This window comes from Dromaius novaehollandiae, chromosome 6 (assembly GCF_036370855.1).
Source record: "Dromaius novaehollandiae isolate bDroNov1 chromosome 6, bDroNov1.hap1, whole genome shotgun sequence".
NCBI classification, from domain to species: Eukaryota; Metazoa; Chordata; class Aves; order Casuariiformes; family Dromaiidae; genus Dromaius; species Dromaius novaehollandiae.
In genome coordinates, this window is record NC_088103.1 from 27,814,593 (window position 1) to 27,836,537 (window position 21,945).

General features: G+C 41.7%; 1 protein-coding gene across 1 annotated transcript in view; it reads left to right on the plus strand.

Moving 5' to 3' along the window:
* WDFY4 (WDFY family member 4) overlaps positions 1 to 21,945 on the plus strand; it is a 152,105-nt gene that overhangs the window by 128,967 nt on the left and 1,193 nt on the right. Inside the window, exons 55-62 of the mRNA XM_026110249.2 lie at positions 5,638 to 5,850; positions 6,414 to 6,561; positions 7,459 to 7,616; positions 9,215 to 9,373; positions 13,355 to 13,534; positions 18,317 to 18,499; positions 19,353 to 19,440; positions 21,548 to 21,659. Coding sequence (XP_025966034.2) covers positions 5,638 to 5,850; positions 6,414 to 6,561; positions 7,459 to 7,616; positions 9,215 to 9,373; positions 13,355 to 13,534; positions 18,317 to 18,499; positions 19,353 to 19,440; positions 21,548 to 21,659 — 1,241 coding nt within the window. The remainder of the gene's footprint in view (positions 1 to 5,637; positions 5,851 to 6,413; positions 6,562 to 7,458; positions 7,617 to 9,214; positions 9,374 to 13,354; positions 13,535 to 18,316; positions 18,500 to 19,352; positions 19,441 to 21,547; positions 21,660 to 21,945) is intronic.

The following is a 21,945-nucleotide window of genomic DNA, read 5'->3' on the forward strand; positions in this document are numbered from 1 at the left end:
GTGGGACTAAGCAAATAGCACATGCCAGGAGGCATTGCATCCTCCTGGTTTGTCACTTGTACCTTCAGTTTCTTCATCAGTGGGTTCTTCTGTTCACCTCTACTATGCCATGTAGGGTCCTGCCTTTGGAGGTTCAAGTCTCACTCTCTGTGATCTTTCTGTAAGTGATTGCATTCAATCCTGTGTCTACAACTATCTTCTCTGTTTTGGTGTCTGCAAATAAACCTTTCCTCAGTTGATCTCTCCAACTGCTGGTTCCTAAATACTGTCTCTGAGCTTCATTACCAACTGCCTAACTTTTATTTTCCCATTTTAAACAAAACCAGACTCATATTCTTCTCCTGTAAGTATTTTTTTTTTCTCCACTGTTCTCTTAAACTTTGACAGCAAGCACCATGCTTCCATGGAGTTTCCATTATTTTCCATGTCCCTTGCTTGGGCTTCTGTGCTGCATTCAGAGCCCAGGCTTTCTGTCATTGTCCATACTATGTCCATACTACCAGATTATTTTCACACTCTCCTGGGACATTCTCCTGAGTCTACATGCCATTCTTTTCTGACCTCCTTGATACCTCTTTTCAAGTCAGTACAGAGACAACTGTGAAGGCAGCATCTTCATTGTCTGGCATTCTGTATAAATCTCCTTCCCCAGAATCTTAGATTTTGAATTTCTGTCTGGCTGACTCCTCATATTTGTGTGTCTCTCCTTTCTCTCTTGAGACTCTGTGCACATTTGATTTATTTGTTCTGGTGTCTTCTTGCATCTCCTTCCCCCTCCAGCCACCTGGGTGCTGTCAGTAATCTAGCCTTAGTCCGATGTTTGGTAATTCCATTTTTATCCATGTTTCCAAAAAAGCTCTTTATAAGCTGGTGTGTGGGCTGTGAATCCAGTCAGAATATAATTTTCTGCTATCACGCTTGTTTCAAGAGATCAGGCTGCTGGTAGTGTCAGTCGTCTGCATATCCTGCAAAGAAAGAATTGTTGTTAAAACATGTTCTAAAGACAACTCAATGGTTTGTAGTGCCTGCTTCCTATACTGTCTCTCTACCTGCTTCTGATTCTCCAAACGCTTTGGCTTAACGGATAACACTGATTATAAGAGTGAGCCTGTTGAACTTGGTGGGTTCAATCACATGTGCACAGGTTACTTCTGGGAGTAAACATGGGCATGATCTGAGCCTGTGCTTTTCTTTGTGCTGTAGTCTTGGCTTTGTTTCAAGACGGTTGAGCACATAATGAGGGTATTTCATTTTTGTTTTCACTGAGTCTCTTTAGTCTCTGTTGTGAACTCATGACCCGAGTACATTTTAAGGCTGTGTCAGAACAGTAAGTGCTAAATACTGTATAAAAGAGGTTAAATTTCTAGCCTTGCTACTATTACCTACCTTAAGTTAAAAATGAAATGGATAACTTTTGTATATACTTTTTTAAAAATAATCCTTTTAGTCATTTTAAAAATGTGATTGAAAATAGTCACCAACCACTAGTTTCCCCAGAGTCCAGTCTGTAGCCTCAATACACAAAAGCTTGTGAATTAACGATATTCCAAAGTATGTGGTGTGGAGAATAGCAGCTTACTATTATTAGTAAGTCTCAAGTGTCTAAGTGTCTCCATGCCTAGTAACTTGACTCAGTGCTGTGCTGTCGCACCGTTTCGTAGCCTAAGCCAGTACGTTTAATTTACAGCATATTCAGTAACTAATCAGTCCCTTTTCAGAAACTACATCAATCTTCTTGTTCTTTGTTTTAACTTGTATTTCAGTTTCAGTTAGACATGTAACTTAGATCACAGCCTTGTGTTACTAGGCAGACAAGCACACAGTGAGTAGATTTGGCTGGGGAGAAAAAAACATATGAAGCAGTTTTTCTCTGGAAAAATAGTCTGGTTGAAATGGGAGTGTATCAGTAGCATCAAGAAAATCTTTCAGTAGGTCACTTCAACTTTCTGTCTTTGTTATCAAAGCATTTCCAAGTGACCTTTTCATTACAACATTCATATTAGATTACAGGCTGAATTTAAAACATTTTATTTTCATGATTCAGCTATTATAGTCAATATTGTATAGTGTATAGTTTTCATTATCAAAAAAATGATGCAATTTTTCCAAATTTAAAATTTAATTTTTCTGAATGTTAATACATGAAAAATTTTTAGAGTTGGGCTTTTTGTTCTGGTTTGGAAAGAAAACACAATTCAATGTCTGAATTTCCCCCAGAACCTAACTTCTGGTTTTCAGTCAGTGCTAACAGCAGAAAAACTGTCCCCTGCCTGTTGGCAATCTATTAGTGTAAGGGGGCGAAGAAAGGAGACAGTGTTTTTGCCAGATGGAGAGCTGAGATGCAGAGAGATTGTTCAGACTGCCCAAGTTCCTGTGTGTGCACAACAGTAGGTATCACTGAGTCAGGCAGCCCTGGAGGTTCTCAGGGAAGTGGTTCAAGGCTGAGAGCTCTAGTTGCACTGACTGGTGGTGGAAGGGGAGAGAGACCTGAGCCTTGATTAGTGCCTGTCACCGTGTAACAGTACATCTGTGAGGATGAAGGAGATCCTTGTAAGTGTTGCGTGCACTGAAGGCTGGCTGCTAAGTACAATCCTTCTTAAAATGAGGAGTTGAGCTAGGGAGTGCCTCCCTTGCAGGGCAGCAACTCAGTGCTACTCACTGGAAGTAGGTTTCGACCACTGCAATTGAATGCGTAACAGTTCCCCAGCATTCCCTAGTGCTTGCAAAGAAAGCATGCAGGCTTTGGGGCTCTCTGGCTCTATTCTCTGCTTTTGTCAGACTCTCTCTGTGACCTTCCAAGGTGCTTAGCTGTCTTCTAGTTTCCCATACATGGGGATGATAACACCATCCTCCCCTTATTGAGTTGCTGCAGAAAGAAATCTGCGGATAGCTGAGAGCTGCTGCAGTTTTACAGTGAGGTTTGTTAAAAGTGTAGAAGACATGCTTTCTCGTATATTGTGGCTTGTTTGGAGTGTAAAGGACTGAGCTGTGCTTCTTAAAGTGTTTGTAGTGCTGCGCGCTCTATGCACTTAGATACAATGGGCACATCTGCATTAGCCTTCTAGTTTGGAGCATGGTGCACTTTTGAAATGAATCTCCCAATCATCCCTGATTTAGCATGGTTTTGCTGCCATTGGAGAGTGATCTCAGATTGTATGAACTGTTCTACTCAACTACTGTGTTTCTTTCTCGGACAAAACTAAACCAAAATCTGCACTCCATGCGTGCACCTGAGGCACTCCAGCCAGTTGAAGTAGGCTAGAGCTAGTCTGACGTAAAGCCCCCAAGGTGCATAAAGTGTGGATACTGGGTCCTCTGTGCCACTGTTCTGTTGTGCAGACCTGCTTCCACTGAGCTGCACTGTTTGATAGAACAGGCACAGCTGATAAAGCCAGAAGACTTGTACGAATTAATTCAAATCTCAAATAAGAGCAGTTCAACAAATGGAAAATCAGGTTTATAGACTCATGTTCTTAATGATTAGCCAAACCCAATCAGACCGCAAGTACATTCAGTCCAGTATTCTCTCTCTAACAGTAGCTAGTGCTATATGTTACACAGGAGGGTGCAAGAAATCTTGTTGTGGAAAGAAAATTGATCAGCTTACCTAGGGAAGTTTCATCCTAATCCTGAAGAGTTAGGGATCTTAAACACTGAAACGGGAAGATTTCTGTTTCTGCTAAGATCACCTGCAGCATTGCATGTACTTGTTACTGGTATCATGGTCCTTTTTATGAGGCTTTACAGAGAGTCTGGACAATTAAAAAAGATCCAGGTAATCACTGTCATGAAGCCTGGCTATTGCTTTAAAGAATCTTAGAGGAAAGAATTGTTTGTGAGATAAAACTGTGATTACTTCTGTGTTTCATGTTTAATAAATTAGGAATCTTACCTGCATAATTTTCTTACTCCCTCCTTTGGTTGCAAGTTCCCCCCACCATGGCTGGGCTGCATAATGTCACAGTGCTCAGTGAAGTATTGAGTGGCTACCCAGTTGCACCTCAGTCCCTTGGTTGCTTTGTTTTGCTCTGAAAGTGGTGTCAGGCAAAATTTACAGTTTGTAATTCATGCACTAACAGCTTTTATTAATGAGGATGAGTTCTGAGTCTGGTCATAAGTGTTTTCTTGTTGTTTGCAGGGGTCAGATTATGTGCCATGCTTGTTCTGTGAGCTGCCCTGTGATCATTATAGCTGTGGGCAGGGTCATTTAAGCCTGCTGCATTGGGCTAAATGTCTACTCTGTGAAATGAGCCATTGTTCTGGTTCCCATTAGCTTGTTTATTTCTGCTGTGCTTTGGGTGGGATGCTCTGTCTGGGAGACCTTTAGCTGAGCATCAGGGAGCACTGCAGAATCAAATCATTTGGAGATAGACAAATATTTTTAATAGTGCTTAGCACTGCTGATTGAATCATTGGGCAAGACCCTTTGGGAATGCCCAAAGATTTATGGCAGGTGATGTTAGGAGAAGTAGCACTTTCTGAAGCCTCATGGATAAGGTTGACTAACCTGGAAGTGGGCAAAGGTGCAGCTCAACTTATATCTACTGCGCGTGAATTTACTTGTCTTCCAGGTCTAGTTTTCTGTTCTGACTATGCTGAGTGTTCTAGGGAGCCCACATTGGACTAGGTATATTCCCTTCTAGCATTTCCCTCTGGTCTTCTCCAGTAATAATTGTTCTGATTCCATTAATTCATATGCTTGTGAGTGTGGTGGCAGATCCACTCAAGCAAAGTTAGCCCTTTTTCATCCTGAGAGAGAAGTTGAGATGGGACCCTGAGCTTTTTCAGGATGAGGAATTTGGGTGCTGCAGCTCTCTCTGCCTGAGCCTTGAGAGTTATAAAATGTGTTTGCTGATCAAACCCAAGTAGTCTTGAAGCTTCTGTTGTACAGTTGGTCTGCTGTACCCCAACACTGCTTTTGCAGGACTCCATCCTGCTCTGCTTGTCTTGAGTTGCAGCACCCCTAGCCATTTCACTACAAGCAGTACACTATCCTTTGCCCGTTCTTGATGCATACCTTCTCCTACCATACCCTTCAGACCCAATTTAAAGCCTCTCTGCCAGTCATCTGCCTTTCCTGTGTGTACTTATATGTGTCTTCTCAAACAAAATCCCTGTCACTTAGTGTGGTTCATGGCTAAGTCAGACTTCTACAAATAGACTAATACCTTAATTCACTTGTGGTTTGTCTATAGACCAAAGTGGTGGTATCAAATGCTAGCAAATGTTTTGTGCGTTTAACCCATCTTGTGTCAATAGCAGTATTGGTGAAGACATGGTAGCACAGGTTTCAATGTGCATTGGAAAATTGAGGATGTGCCAGGATCTGGATAGTGTTTGTATTCTGCTTACTAGGACCTGGTGAGGCCTGTGTTGTGTCTGGGGATATTGTTACTGGTATCTGCAAAGTCAGGCATGCTAGACTCTGCCCTTTCTTTTCCTGTGGAGATCCACCCTTAATCTCTTTGGTCATATTTTGTGAGGATGTGCTGTGAATGATGATGGTGGAGGAATTGAAAGCGTGAGGATTCACTTACTGAGAGCACTGCAGAGGATTTAAGTCTTCAGCAGGGAATGGAGGGCGATGATGCATCTATAATGAACACACACTACTGAATTAATTTTGTTTGGTTTCAGGCACTGGAAAGTGACTTTGTCAGTGCCCACCTCCATCGCTGGATAGATCTGATTTTTGGCCACAAGCAACATGGCTCAGCTGCAGTGGAGGCAGTTAACACCTACCACCCTTACTTCTATGGAGACAAGACGGACCTCAACAACATCAAAGATCCTCTGATTAAGAGCACTATCCTGGGTTTTATCAGCAACTTTGGACAGATACCAAAGCAGGTAACACTTTATCATGAGTCTAGGAGGAAAAGCAGAGTGCGCAGTTTATTCTGATCTGGTAGTGTTTCAATGGGAAAGCAAGAAAAGAAACCTGTTTCAGAGACTGTTTTTCTGATTTGAATCTACTGAAAGTTGGGTCATAGACTCCCCCGGATTGTATACTACATCAGTGTACACCCATACCCATGTGTGTGACTTCACACTCTGATCATGCTACTCTTGCTGTATATCATAACAGCAGCAATATCAGATCTGGGTTCTGCTTCTTCAGTACAGTCACCTGAGTAACTGCTAGGCTGGGACTAAGTATAGTCAAATAAAGGCAGTTTAAAATCTCACCTATACTTTTCGCTCTTCCACTGAATCACTGGGATTGCCTTCCTATCTCTGTAAAGAAGGGAAGTCATTTAGTGAGGGTGTAGTGAAATGCGTAAGAAGATTTTATTTTAATGAAGTTTCATGTATGACAGTCCCGAGTCTCTGATTAAGGGTTTAAATAGATGTCTCTTCTGCAAAGTCTGTCAAGTCAAGATGTACTTTTCAATGCCATGCCTTTGTTCTAGCTCTTCACTAAACCACATCCATCCAGGAACGCCCAGGGAAAAGGTTCGTTGGGAAAAGAGGCTATGCTGTCTCTCCACTCAAGTGGAATTCTTCCTCCATTCCTCAGCAGCCTGCAGAACCTGAAGCTCTCGCCGGTTGCCATCAAAGGTGCTGCAAGGGCTGTACTCCCTTTTCTGAGTTAAAAGTGCAGACTTTTTAACTGAGATCTGTTTTGACCAGATTCCCAAATCCAGACTTTTAAGAGCACTAAAACAGTCATACACCTTTATTGTAATGTGGGTTGATACCATCAAGATCCCTTCTGCCAAATGTTATTTGTGTATGCGTGTATTGTAGAATGGCATTGAAAACACGAAAATACGCATGAGAAATCTTGAAACTTCTCATGCAGAGTTCAGAACAGAATTTTTTTTACAAGACGCCGAAATCTTCTAAATTCTAAATATGTCAGATTAAGACATAAAGCTCCCTATGTCAAATTAAGACATAAAGCTCCCTGTTTTCCCTTCTTGTTCTCTCTTTATATTCAGCAACAAAATAAATAGTCTCTCTTTCCCCCTGTTGCCTCATCTCCAAGTGTTTTCTCTTTCCATCTTTTTCATAGTCTGCTACTTTTCTTAACGTGAGGAAACCTGGAAAATCGCAGTATGTCTACTTTTTGATCCCCTGGTGGTGGTGTTTGTATCACATGTCTTTCTCCCATAGCCCTACTGCAGAGAGACTGTTGTTGACGTGCCCTGCGTGCTTTGCAATTCAGGGCATAAGGCAGTCTGTCCATGGAGGGGAGCTTAATGACACCACTGTTAAATCCCCTTCTCTGGACTGGGTCACTCCCAGTGCATGGATTTGTGTGGTCCATTGGAGACAGGAGTTTCCACTGTTCCATCTGGAGTCTCACTTGCAGGGTGGCTTCTGTCTGTGGGCCTGGCCACAGTCCTGAACCCAGTTGTGGGTCTTGCCAACCTCATGCACAAGATGCATTAGGGGGAAAGTTGCTGTTAGTGTTGTAGAAACAACAGAATGAAATATATTCTTTCTTGTCAGACTCTCCCAGAGGAGCCATTGGGCACATTGTTCATACTGAGAAAGGCATTCTGGCTGTTGAGAAAAACAAAGTTTTGATTCCTCCTCTTTGGAACAAAACATTCTGTTGGGGATTTGAAGACTTCACCTGCTGCTTTGGCAACTATGGATCTGAGAAGGTAAATAAGAAGAAGACTAAGCATTCCAGAAATGGCTGGTACGTTGTGGTTCTTTGGCTTTGGTTCCAGTGACTGTGTTGTCTGTCACAATGAAGGAGAAACATCCTTTCATAAGATATAAGGACAGTGCAAGGTCTTCTGGCTCCTGATCAGAAATTTCATTGTGCAGAACTTTCTGCTGGAATAAAGATAGGGCCATCTGTCAGTTCCCCTCGAGCTCCCAAGCTTAGTCCAGTGCCTTCACTCAACATAGTAATGTTATCCTGTTCTAGAAAGTTAATTCTCTTTTTACTTTACTGTAGGAAATCAACATTCTATATCACTATGCTGCTGGTTAGGATGCTTGGCAGGTTCAGTTTCTTTCTCTACCACAAACATACTCGTTTTGGATGTGTTTGGCACAGTGTTATGACATGCAAAGACACCTGAGTTAGCTTGGGTACCAGAAATAGCAGAACACATCATTCATGAAGAAACAGGTTTGGGTAGCTCTGCATGCCACATCATTGTGTTTTACAGACATACCCATGGTCCCTGGATTTGAAAAAGCCATGGGATGTAGCATAATTCTGCTCCCTATAAAGTCACTTAGAGTTTCCTCATTGATTTCAAAATCATAGATTAAAATGATTGTCTAGCAATTTGTAGATGCTGCCATAGCTATGAGTTACTTGCTTTTTGTCTTCTGGATGACCAAGAGGAGAGGAGCTTCTAGAGATGGTTTTTTTTGGTCCAAAGATCAAAGTACCATAAGATATTGTACCATAAGATAATATGGAAAGCTCAGGGTGTCACTGAGCCTCTTGCAAGTATACAGTCACTATAAATGATAGCGAGAGTCTAGCCTGAGCCTCTCTGGTGCCAACAGTGGGAGCCTCTGGACTCTGGACTTGAACTTAAAAGAAATTTTTGCAGTCACTGCAAGTTGGTAGCAGATTGTTCTGCCTGTTGTTTATTTTTTGTCACTGTGGCATCCAGGCCCATCACAGTCACTAACGCCATACTGTTGTCCACATTTTATGGTAGGGAGCTGATGCATGTAATGAATGTGAATGGAGGGATGTTGGTGCTCTGCGGCAATATGTAATCAGCACGAGGTTGGTTTAGGCCAGGTTAGATGCTGCTAACAGCAGTTGGCACAGAATGGAATTTAGTGCTGTGGTGTTTGGCTTTTCAATCCAAGTGAGAGGAGGGCACCTGAGCCTGGGGCAGACTTCATGTACATGAAGTACAGTCAGTCCCTGAGCTGTTTCTTTTTAGTCTACATTGAACGTTTGCGTACTGTTACTGTATGATGGCAGCATCAACTTGCCTGAAGTTAGGCAGGAAGTCTGTAGCAGGAGAAAGGTCAGAGCTCAGGTCTCTTTAACCCATTCTCCCTATTTGGCCTCTGGAGGATGGCCCAGCTGCATGCCACCATAATGCCTATATGTGCATCTTATGAGGTTGTGCTGTGAGCATAAAAAGCTTGGATAAGATGAACTTTTCTTTCCTGGGCTTGAAGAAATGGGGACGTGGTTCTGAAAACTAAATCTGCCATTTGGTATAAATAAATGCATGGTATCATCTGATGAGCTGAAAGTTGCTTTCCTGTACAGAATGCAACTACATTTGAGTGTATGGCAGACTGGGGAAAGTGCCTCTGCGCTGTATGTCCTTCAGCAACTACCATAATCACATCTGGAACAAGCTCTGTTGTGTGCGTCTGGGAACTTTCTTTGGTCAAGGACAAAGTGAAACGTCTAAACTTGAGGCAGGTGAGTACTATGGCTTTTTTGCTATAGAAACTTAATGAAAAACAGAGGATTTCTTTCTCTTAGATGAATGGCAGAGGTAACATGTTAAGATGATTCAAAAAGGCAGAAAAAGATGATAGAGATGGGAGTCATACTGGTGACAACTTGTTGTTAGGTCAGGAGCTGATAGTATGCCTTATACTCATGGCGTATAGTTTATATGTTCTGCTTGTTTTTTCTCACTCTGGTAGCATTTCCATAGTTTATCATGATCAAAGAAGCACTGAAGATAAGGCTGTTCCTCCCACTTGCAGTGCAGCCAAATTTTGGGTTATTTTCAAAACCCAGTATCATCTGGAGATGGTTCCAAGTTTTTTTATGCTGCTATAGTAGTGGGCAGGATCTTCAGAACACCCTGCAAAATGCCATTCTGTTTAGGTTCCCAGACTGGTACTTAGCTGATGGAGAAGGGTCAGCTGGGTGGTTGGGCTTCTTGATACTTCTCTCCCAACCTGAATGCAGAACCTAAAAGGTTTGTTTATTACTCCATGAGGTGTAGAGGTGGACCCAATAGAAATGGTATGGCTCATGTCCAGACTGTTCAAAGTCCTTCAGTGTCTGTTGATTTGAGACTCATTTGTAGTCATTGTATAGCCTTATAAATGTTATTTCGTTTGCGAAAGTGAAATGGCATGCAAAATTCATCTGGTTCTGTTGTAACTTCTCAGTTAGCTTTACAATTAAAGCTGAAATACTCCTCTCCCATGTCTGAAAGGTAAGGCAGCATGTGACTCCTCCTTCCTAACAAACCAAAAGACAGAAAACGTTACGCTACTCTTAGGCAAAATTATAAAGGGTTCATTGATCAGAAAGAAGGTCTCCAAGTGTTAGAAGCTTGTTCTGTTCATTTGCTCCAGAGGTATATTCAGGAGATATTTGAGTGCTTTCCTTACCCTGAGCTAAAAATCTATTTTATTTGTCATTAATGATGTGAAAACTTCAATATCTGTGGGGAGGCCAGAGAAGTATCCAGAACTTTATTTATCTGAATCTCTTGGATGTTGAAGTTGGGCGGGAAACTGTTTGGAGCAGCCTCTCTTTTGAGGTTTATAGTGCTTTTTTAATAGAGCTTTCTGCTTCAGAAGCAGCAAGAAATACAAGACAAAGTCTTTGGTGATGACCTTTCAATTCTGCTTCTTAGTATTCCAAACCAGGACATGGACACAGAAGTGGAAGAAATAGCACTAGGGAAGAGTCTAAGCAGCAGTCTTCATGAATGTCAAAATGATGCAGGTCAGGGACTCAGTTTGAATTTCAGGCAGCTGTTTGAAGACCCTCTCTTTTATCTACAATATCATGCCTTTGTCTTTGACTGTATAGCATCCGCTTTGCTGGTATATTCCACTGTGATTAATCTGATATTACCCAAGTCCACAAAGTGGTGTGAGATCATGCTGTGTTATTTTCTTCTTTCTTTGCTAGCAGAGGTGCTTTTTTTTTTTTTTTTTTTTTTTTTTTTTTTTTGATGACTGTCTGGCATAGATGTAAATTTGAACTGTGGTTCTAAATGCCTTCCAGTGAATTACATGCTGCCTTCTTGTAATTCACTGTTTCATACTGACTGTTTTTTCTGCTGAGCAAAACTATTGTATCATCTTTCCTGAGAGAGTGAGCTTTGCTTAAGTAAAGCTGATGTGCTATAAAGTGGATGGTATTCACTTATCAGTTGTCTCGTGGGACTGAGACATTCTAGTTTGGAATGCAGTAAGGTACAAAAACTATATTTCAGCAGAAAAAGTCCCTTTTTCCTCTCTAGCAGAGGCTGCTTCCACAGTTTTGTGAACACAGGAGATTGAGCATAATAGCCTCAATATTGATCCATGCAATTTGCCAGTTCCCTCACTGTTCATGAGCAGAGCGGCTTGCGCCAACCAACCCCAGGATTTGGGGACCAAATGAAACACTGAATGAGTTGGTAGAAGCACCCAGGCAAGGGATGCTGTGTCCTGATATGCAGATGTGTCAGGAGGATGTCTGAGCCCATGTCAGCCAGTTAAGTCGGATGGTCAGAACTTGGGTTCAGTTTTCCTGGTCTGAGCATTCCTGCAGTAAAGCTGGACCCTTTTTTGTCCTGATTTTGTTCTGAAGTTCGTGAATTTAGCCTGGAGGCAGGCCTCACGATTCTTCGTCCAGATATGCTGTAGGTTTTCCACTGAGGAACCTGTCAGTCTTTGCAGAGGAATAGTGAGAAGGCATTACAAGGCTACCAGCACTCAAGTGTTTTTGCCTGAATTTGCATTGAGAGACAGGTGGATTGAAACTGAGAATATAACTGAGCTCAGGTCTAGCCCGCTTTGCCAACACTCCGGCTGTACTTAAAGCACTTTGCTGCCAGGCTGGATGGCTTTCTGAATTTAGGAAAAAGAAAGAGAAAGATGGTTTTGGTTAAACCTTGTGTAAGAGCTTGGCTTGACTGTGCAGTACAGATGCTGCCACAGTGGATACATTTTGTTTCATGCTTTGGAGGAAGAAGAGGAAATTTGGAGCCCTTGAACCTGCCTTCTCCTAGGCCTTTTTGCAGAGGTCTTGTGCTGCTCTTGAGCACAGGCATTACTTGGTTATGGCCAGCGCTGTGCAAAAAAGTTGTTCCACAGCCACTCCAAAACCAGTGCTGAGCATCTCTTTTGAACATATTTGAGAGCGCTTCTGACTTCTAAAAACTGCTGTTGGAAAGTTCGTCTTGTGCCAGGATTTTAGTTGATAGTTCTTTTGTAAGGACTAAACTTTGAGCTGAAAATCATCCCTCACACTTGCAAGTCACCTTTAGTAGTACATAGCCTGCTGCGATCCAGCTTCTTCGCCAGTGGGTTAACATTTGAATGCTGTTGTCCTAATAACCTTGGCAAGTGGCAGCACATGTTAGCCAGCAAGAGTTCAGTCTGACAATCACGCGCTGGAGAAGGGTATGAGACGTGTTCACAGAAAGCGTCTGGGATGTGTGGTTCTCTTGCTCCATGCTGAACTGAGACAGACCCTGAAGATATGCTAATTATGCCATGTAGAGAAAGCCAGCAGGGACTATGTGTTTATTATTAAAACCAACATTAAAACTGGTGGGTCTAATTTTTCACAAAAGACAGCTAAAAATCAAGCCCCTTAAGGCTTTTAAGGAAAGCTATGAAGGACTTTTTCTCTGTTGCCCTGCAGACACTACTGGGCTATGCAGCAGAAATGTATACTGCTGTCACTTCAGAGTGTTGCATAAAACAATTGTCTTGAATATGTTTCTGTCAGTGATATTAAATCGACTAAAATTTTTAAAATAAAACTGCATAAATAAGGCTGAATTAAACTAGGCACTTCTAACATCTCAACAGTCTATAAGACAGAAAAAAGGGTGCTGGATAATGATGAAAGACAAGGGGATTCATATATGGCTTTAAAGTAAAATTTTTCTCCAAATGCTGTTTTTCTTTTCAACTAAAATTGGAAAAATTCTAGTATTTGTTCAGAAAAACAGAAGGAGAAGTCTGGGAAAGTCACTGAAATTCATCATGATAATTTTTATTTCAATATGTTTTTAAATGTTGAGAAATAGTAGTCTCCAAGCATGAATTTTACTGGTTTTAAAATTGCATGGACTGAAATGAAAGATGATTTCATGTTGAGCTCTGCTGAACATATATCTATGTTTAGAGCACAAAGCATTGTAGTAGTAGTCAGAAATGTATGTCCAGGGCCAGAGTCCAACTGTTCCACCTGAGTTACTGTGCAATATGGGACAAGTCATTTAACCCCTTGAAGAGTCAGCTTTTCCCAACTGTGGTTTGAGGACATGGATTCTTCTACAGGATTCTTGGGGATTTCCACTTCATATCTTTTCAGTTCTCCAAAGAATGACCAGGTTGCTTGTTCTTACTAAGCATATGGCAGTAGGACTCTGGTTCACTAGAAAATCAGCCACCATCTGTTGTGGTTTACTGGTTGATTTGTCCCCGCCAGGCTTTGTATGGGCACACTCAGGCAGTGACCTGCCTTGCTGCATCTGTGACCTACAGCATCATCGTGAGTGGGTCTGATGATAAAACCTGCATCATTTGGGACCTGAACCAGCTGACATACATAACCCAGCTTCCTGCCCATGGGGCAAGTCTCTCTGCAGTTGCCATCAACGATTCAACGGTAAGATCTTCATTTATCATCTTTCTTCTGATGCATCCATGAACATTTCATGATAATTTAATGGGTGCTCTTCCCAACATAAAAACATTCTGAGAGGCTGATGCATTGATTTTTTTTTTCTTTCTACAGAGATTGCTAATAGTGTTCTTAATGATGAGAGAGGAGCACTAAAAGCAACATCTTAGACTGAGTAGCTAAGTAGAAGCATCTTCGGATAGGTAGATAGCAGGATTAGACCTCTTTATTTAATTTAAGAATCATGAAGTATTGCTCTAGTAGCTCCTGGATTTGGCTTACCCATAACCTTATTGCTTCCATCAACTTCTCCTGACATTCATGCAGCAGAGCCATCTCAGCTGAGATTTGTTAGACCTCAGTCCGCCACCTCAGCTGGCAACTTTCTTGTACCCTTGCAGCGGCAATGCTGTTGTTTTGCTTTCTCTTCTAATCTCAGCTGAGAGGGGGCTCTTAATAGCAGTGTTTGGGGTTTCATTTACCAACAGTGGAAATGAAAAATCTGTTGTGGTCTGTCCTGGCCATAATGGCATTCATATTGATAGGAAAATACCATGTATTGGATTTAACTATAAACACTCTGGTTATGAATTTTCCCAACCTTCTGTCTCCCAAGAATGTTGCTCATGTTTGTATCTTCTGTCTCTTGTTTACATACAAGACCTGGATTCTAGCTTCTTGCACAGTTTGAGGCTGGATCCACTACTGGAACTAAGAGAGGCAATTTTGAGTTCATAGCAGTAAGAAACCAGGCAGACATTCTGTACTTAGTGTGAGCTAAAATAGCTGTCTCATACAAGAGTTTTACCAACCATGCAGTCTGATCGCTAGGAATTAGGAGTGGGAATTTAATGGTGTGTTCAGCGCCAGCTCATCGTGTAGTCACGGGGGTCCTGGTTAGTGTAAAATGGCCAATGACTTCAGCAGGCCATTGCAGACTGCCCCAGTGGTCCTTTAGAAAGTCAGCTGAGGCAGTGCCAAGCATTCAGAAATGAATGGGAGGGCTGACACAGAGTGTGGGCACCAGAGCCAGGCAGGATGGGGTCCTCTGCTTTTTACCCACCAGCCCACCTTTGTCAGTAGCCTGTTCAGCTGGTAGCTCTTCTGGGACTGTCCAAAAATGAGATGGTCTGTGCCAAGAACAGGCTGTTGATTGATCGGCGAGCAATCTTGCATCTTACTGTATTGCAGACGCTTGAAGTGATTGTCAGTATTCTACTGAAAGGTTCATTAAAAAAAAATCTGTGGGAAAGTATGATTGACACTTTCCTTTTAAAGGAAGAAAAGAGGAAGGGTCCATATGTTGTGGGTGAAAACAATGTTTTTGACCTTAGCAGAATGGGATGTTTCAGAGTTTCATTGTGAAATGTATTTTTGTTTAATATATACATTATAACATTAAGATAGAAGCAAAACAAAATGATTCCATTGTGCTTAGTTAAATATTTTGATTGACACACAATGACATTTTTGGCAACATGTTTTGTTTTCCTGGAAAATTCAGGATGTTTGGACTTTGTTTTCACTTTGAAGCAAAGTTTTGAAGGAAATGAATTTCTGAACCATGTACTTTTCTGTGAAATAAGAGTCTTATGCAGCTCTTTGCTATGTGATTATTGGTTTTTATATTTGCTTTAGCATCTAGAAGCTCCATTTATAGATCCCAGCCTCATGGGGTTTGTATCACGTAGACACAGATTAAAAATACTATCCCAAAGAGTTTACAAGCTAAGTGGGATTGTAAAAGCTTGCTGTAACTAGTGATTTCAGTTACTTTTATATCCCTGATCTAGATCTGAAAAATGCGGTAGACTCTTACCAAATGCCTGGGCATCGTGTGCTCTCATGCAGATAAGGTAGCTGAAGTTTAATCTCTTTAATTATTGGCAGCTGCGTTTCAAATGCGCTGTCCTTGTTTATCCTCGGAATTCTGCCCCTTGATGTGAAGAGCGCTGGCCCCAAATCAGGCAGGAGTGAAGTATAGCGATAGTTAACTTAAACCAGATGCACACAGTTAATTTAAGGGCACAGTGGCCTTTGTCAGAAGCAGATGACTTTGCTGATGCTCTTCTATTTGGCTGGTTTTTAGTTTGCACCAAGGGTGGAAAGTTTGAATGGAATTTCAGTTAGGAACTTGCCCAAAGTGCATTTTTAATAAGATCATTTAAAACTGCAGCATCAACTCTTGCTGCTTAAATCAGTGCATTTCGTGCCCCTAAGGGTTACCTGTGTAGCTGCTCCTTATGTGCAATCCCTGGTAAGACTGTGCAGCTGCACTGAAGGGAGAGGGAAGATTCAGTTGCAAAGGATGTTTTCTGCTTCGGGAGCACAGCTCCTGTTGAATGGAGAGCTGGTCATTGGACAAATGCAAAACACAATCTAAAAATGCGATGACATTAAGCTCCCTGTGAGGGGCAGAGGAGGATTGTGAATTCACCAAAGGCTTAGCAGCAAAGCAGGTGAACACCATGTTGTGATTTAAGAGAATGTTTATTCATATGTCAGCAATACTTGCAAGTGCTAGGCCTGGCCCAGAACCTGGCCCAGGTGTTGACTCTGCACAGTCCCTGTTCTTAACAGTACCTTGGGTAGGGGTTGTTTTGACACTCCTCTTTCTGATAAATCCGTAGGTGTTCTCCTGGGGTATGCACAGACTGAAAGCTAAGGGCAAAGCAGAGCAGTTAACTTTCTATCCTCATTTTTGTGTTTGCGTTTTCTCTGTGCCACCTCTTTGAATTCTTTGCCATGTTTAAGGATTGGCTTGCTTGGCAGGCAGAAAGGGGAGTTTTTTGATGGCTTGCCTTAAATTCACCAAACCTAACAGCTTGTTATGTCAGGATGCAGCCTAGTATGTTGTGATCCTAGTCTCTCTACAGGCTGCCCTGCTGTAGTGTGTGCCTAGGGCTGCAGAACAAGACTGAGAGCCTCCTTTGGTCCCCCCTTCTCCAGCTGTAGAAAATGGATGTCAAGGCTGTATTTGCTGTTGGCATGAGTCAGGATGTTGGTTTCACCCATCTTTCAACACAGCTGCAGGTTGCCTGCATCTCACCTGTCTCCACATTGTTCCTACCGGTTCGAATCAGTCTTGTTTTGGCAGGGCTGGAGCACATAAACCAAAAGCAGGTGATGAGGCTTACCTGCTTGCAAGCAGGTGGAGTGAAGGGGTGCTGGGATATTTTGAACAAAATATGTTACAAAAGTAATTAGATGCCAGCAAGACCAGCAAGACTCCTGGGGGAGGGTAGGCATGAAAGCACACTGTCCTGCAGATGTTTGTAAGACCTGAAGTATTTAGCAAGAGAAGGTGTGTTTTTTAAAATGTCATCCTGCTTCTTTTGTTTTTTGAATGGTCACTGGCTGGTGAGATTTACTGAGCAATTTCAACAAAATGCATGAAATCCTCCACATGTTGGACCAAAAGTTCTCTTGCTGATTTGGCTCCATTACAAAACTCCATTATCTCTCCCCTCCTTTCTTCCCTTGCTTCCATTGTCCACTTCCATGTCAGTGTTGGGTGTTTTCGTAGAGTTGAAGACAAAAGAGTATGCTGGGACCATCTAATTTGGTTGGTTTAGTCCACCCTCCTGCATGACAAAGCTTTGGTAGTTAAAGCAACTTTGCCGAGTGTGTACTTCCTATATCCATCCTGAGAAGATCCCTTTAAGAAAGAGCATCTTTCTTAAGATTCCATGTGAGAAGCCAGGGTATCACCTTTCTGGCTCCCTCCAGAAACTGCCTCCCAGTACTGGCAAAAAGCACAGACTAGTCCTGGTATGTAGACACTTCTACTGCAGTACTAAAGTGGACAAGTCCACAATCTGATCTAACAGAATTGGATGAACATGGACAGAACTTGTTCAGCCAGACTTGGATTTCTTTGCCCTGCTGAGGCATTGCTTAGCTCTTTGATAAGTCAGTTATAAAATAAAAAATATATATATAAAAGTAAAATTCAGGCAATCAACTTGTACTGATTGTGGGATCTAAATATCAGAGTCTGTTGCTGGTGTGTGTACATGTTTGAATAGTCATACTTTTCTGTAAATAGTTGATACTTCATGAGGTTTGAAAATAGGATTTAATTTTGAAGTCAGTAAGCTAAACAACTGTCACCCAAAACCAAGATCATTATCTTTCCAAGATGGAAACATTATCTATTGCCTAAGCAGTACCTGACAGCCTTAGGTTAATGATCAGATACTGTTTTTTTAATTATTATTATTTGGCTTGCCCTGATGCATAAAGTTTTTCTGTATGTGTTCATCTCACTTAAGTCTCTTGAGCAGAATATAATAAAAGAGCAGACTGCATACAAAAATTCCTTGGATGTTTCAAATACTTTTAATTCAATTATTTTTAATGAATTTTTTTACAACCACTTTTTACATAACCTATTTACCATAACTTTCTGGGGGTTTGTTAAATGAAAAAAAAAAAAGTCATAAAAAGTCTTTGGAAGCTGCTCTGGAGTTTTTAGAAAATGGAAAGGAAACATTGAAATAAATATTTTTGCTAACGAATGGCACAGAAAGCTTTGTAGAAACCCAAAACAGCTGTCTCAGATTTAGCAAAGTAACGCAGTAATGACGTCAAAATGTCAGAATTCTTCATGAGAAAAAAATGTCATTTTTTACCATCTCTGGCATTAATTTTCTGCTGAGAAACAAAACAAAGGTAAGAATTTAAGCCTGGGCAACATTGTTATTTACAATCAGTGTAGGAAGGCAAGTGTAGGATCTTAAAACATTATCTTCTCCTGTGTTACAGGGTAATATTGTCTCTTGTGCTGGATCCTCCTTATGCCTGTGGACAGTCAATGGCCAGCGTCTTGTAAGCATTAACACTGCTTGCAACCCAGAAAGCCGGATTGTTTGCTGCTGTTTTGCTGAAGTGATGGACTGGGACACACGCAGCATCATCATCACGGGAAGCACAGATGGAGTGGTGAGGGTAGGTGTTTTCCATGGAGGGGAGAGAGGGAAGGGAGTCCTTTTTCCAAGTTCAGTAGACCAGAGGCAGAATTTGGCATACTGAGTGGAGCAGAAAGTGCTTTTAGTAGCACCATCCCTTTCTCAACAAGGCAGCACAGAGCAAAGGCTGAAAATTAGAGGAAAAGGTTTTGTTTCCTACCCACCTTCATCTTCCTGAATGGAAGAATTTTAAGCAATCGTCTCTGCCATTCAGGAATACTTTTGAAAATACACTTTTCATTCTGCTCTATTTTAAAGGCAAAAATTGTGTTACCCATCAGAAATATGTTTGAGCTCCTGTGAGTAACAGTTTATTGTGGAAAAAGGAGCATCCAGCTGTTCTGTAGCACTTCTAGTTAGTGGACCTCAGTGCATTGCCTAAAAAATTCAGTGTCCATTACCTCTGTTTTATAAATGGAGACAGTGAGGTGGTAGTGGTGAGGAAGCCACTTACACAGATTCACTTTTGTACAGATTGATAGCAGAACCCTGCAGAATCCATGGTTTCTGAGTTCATGACTGTTTATTAAGCCATACTTTCTCAGGAGCAGGAATTCATTCCTGGTTCTGCCCTTAGTCTGGCAGGAAAGCTTGCTGAGCTTCTCGTTAACACATCACCGCTTTGTCAGCCCGAGACCCCACCAGCTCCCTGCATACAGGTCTCCATCTGTATGTAGGCACAGCGACGCAGGGAGAGCAAAACTGTCAGGTCCTGCTCTGACAATGCAACATCCAATTTCTGATCCTTTTTTGGTAGCGGACAGCCAGGTCTTGCTCATGCTACCGTGTTATAATCCATGTTTTTTACCCTTTTTGCCTCCTTGCTGGCACAGCTGTGGAAGACTCAATACGCCAATGCTCCAGGCCAAGCTGCTGGACTGAAATCACAGAGAGGCATGATGGACACACCAGGCAGCACAGGTACGGCCACGGGGTGGGCAGTGAACTGGAGTGTGGCTATGTGGTGCAGACCTTGTTCTTTTGTGAGACAGAAGAGGGTCTGCAAGCACAGTGATATGAAGGGGAGATGGTGCAGCATGACTGGTACAGTGTTACTGTAACAGCTGGAGTAATGGGGTAGCCACCACACTACTTTGGAGACAAGCAGCTGATTGAGCCACCAGTCTTAGCACCTCTGTCGATGGCCTGTAATAAAGTATCTTGGCCTGATGTCAGAGTGGGCAGTGCCAGATCCTACCTTGGACAGGACACGGAAGTTTGTTGTCTTTGCCACCTTGAATGAGACTGGAGGCCTTCTGTACTGGTGGGAGGGCCCTGGTACATGGAGTTGTTCCCTGGAAGCTGTGCAGAGCTGAAGCTTATGCCCTGGAATTCTTGCAGAGCAGAGGCTGACAAGATGATGTGGCTACATTGCTGACTGGTAATAAAACAACTTGAGCTCACTTCTCTGATCTAACAAATAAGGAGCTGAAACCTGCCAGGGAGCTTTAAAGGCACATCCTAATAGCACAGCTTGCTTCTATTCACAGCATATTTTATAGAAGAAAGGAATTATGTTGTTGGTATGTATAATTTACACCCCTTATTTGTTGTGATCCTCATAACAAACATTTTCTATTGCTTCAATTTTAGGCACACAATTTGCATAAAGATAGAGCTATAGATGTAACATCTGCATAAAAAGATGTTATACAGTAATTGGGCATTACCAGTGAGATCTTCAGAAGTGCTGTTCATGGAACTTGGCATCTATGTTGCTTAGATTGTTATGTGAAAATATTTATATGTACAGAGGCATATTGGAAATGCCAGACCAGATGCCCATCCTATCCACTGTCATAGAGCCAGCTGCTTCTAGGGAAGGTGCAAGAATATCATAGATGCCAGATGTGAGACAATCTAGCAGTGGTAGCTACATACTCAGTTTCATTCTGGTCTCTTAATCAGTGATTGCTGCTCTAAGCCCAAGATTGGGCATTCCTTCCAAAAATCGTGTAGTATTGTAGTTATTTTGCAGATTCCTTTTACAGGTACAAATGTCAAATTTGTTTAAGAGTTTTCCTGAACTTCTGTCCGTAACAACTTCCTGTGGCAAAGATTTCCATGTCCTAACTACTTGGGTATAATTGTGTAGCAATGTCTTTGAGCAAATTGAGATTTTAGTTATTTTTAAAAATTAAGTCTTCCCAAACATTTTCCCAGACTAGGACTTAAAAGCTGACCATGGGAGCACGGCTGAATAAAACTCCTTTTTGTGCTTTTTTCAGAGAAGGTCATAAAAGAAGACATGTATTGACCATGTATCTATTGATATATACAAACACATGCATCTGCTCTTGCACGGGAGCATAAGGATGCACGTTCTCACAGACGCATACAGGGCAATATCATTTTTTCTTAAAGAGAAGAGAGGTGCAATCAGAGCAGTGACCTGCTCTCCTAAACTGCTCAGATAACTTCAGAATTATTTTAAATGGCCAGATATTCCCACATCTCATTTTACATATTAAAGAAAATAAAATTAATACGAAACAGTCATTAAAAAGACTAAAGTAACTATGATTGAGTTATGCTGTTGGGGTGTGTGTGTGTGCGTGCTTGTGAGTGTGTGCGCACGCTTGTGTGTATATGTGAAATGTTCCCAGCATTTAATTATTGGTTCTGTTATGAGCAGATTTAGATAAGTTGATAATACCAGGGCTTTATGTAATTTCTTTTTACTAGGCAATTATGGGCCGTATTATATCCTGGCAGCAAGGTATTGTGGGGCATCTTATTAAGCATAGAGCCAGTGAAAACTGATGAACAATTTTGCTGAACTAGGCATGCAATTTAGAAAGCAATAATACACAAATCCAATTTAGCACACAATTGATACAGCCGCACGTCAGCACATGTAACTATCATAGCCACAAATTAAATTGGGATGGGCCTATTTTGCAACAGCACAGGCTGAGATTAAATATATTTGTTCTCAACTTAACAACTTGCTGACCGTAAATAATAACAATCCCTTTCATGCTGCCCCAGACACTTTCTAAATATTTATTTTTAAACCACACAACAGGTAACAAGTGTGGAAAACATCTTGTTCTCTGTCGGGAACTGAATCCCAGCCTTGCCTTGACTGGAAAACCAAGTAAGAACAGCCCAGCAGTGACAGCGCTTGCTGTATCCAGGTACTGTCCTTTCCTTTGCATTGTAGCCTCTGTCCAGCAGAGGGCACCAGATCAGCCTCAGTGTCTCCATGGGTCTGTCCTAAATCATGAGATTATTTTATTTTTTTTCTGAAGCTTGTATTTCTATTGTTTCTTAAAATCTCACAGGAATTGCTATGTCTTAGCCAAATGCAGCCACTCTGGAACCTGGGCTGGCAACTATGTTAAGTGAAAGGTTGGGGCATAGTCAGCAGTTGGATAGGGGAGACTGCAGGAGAAATAACAGCTTTTGGGGGGAATAGTTGTA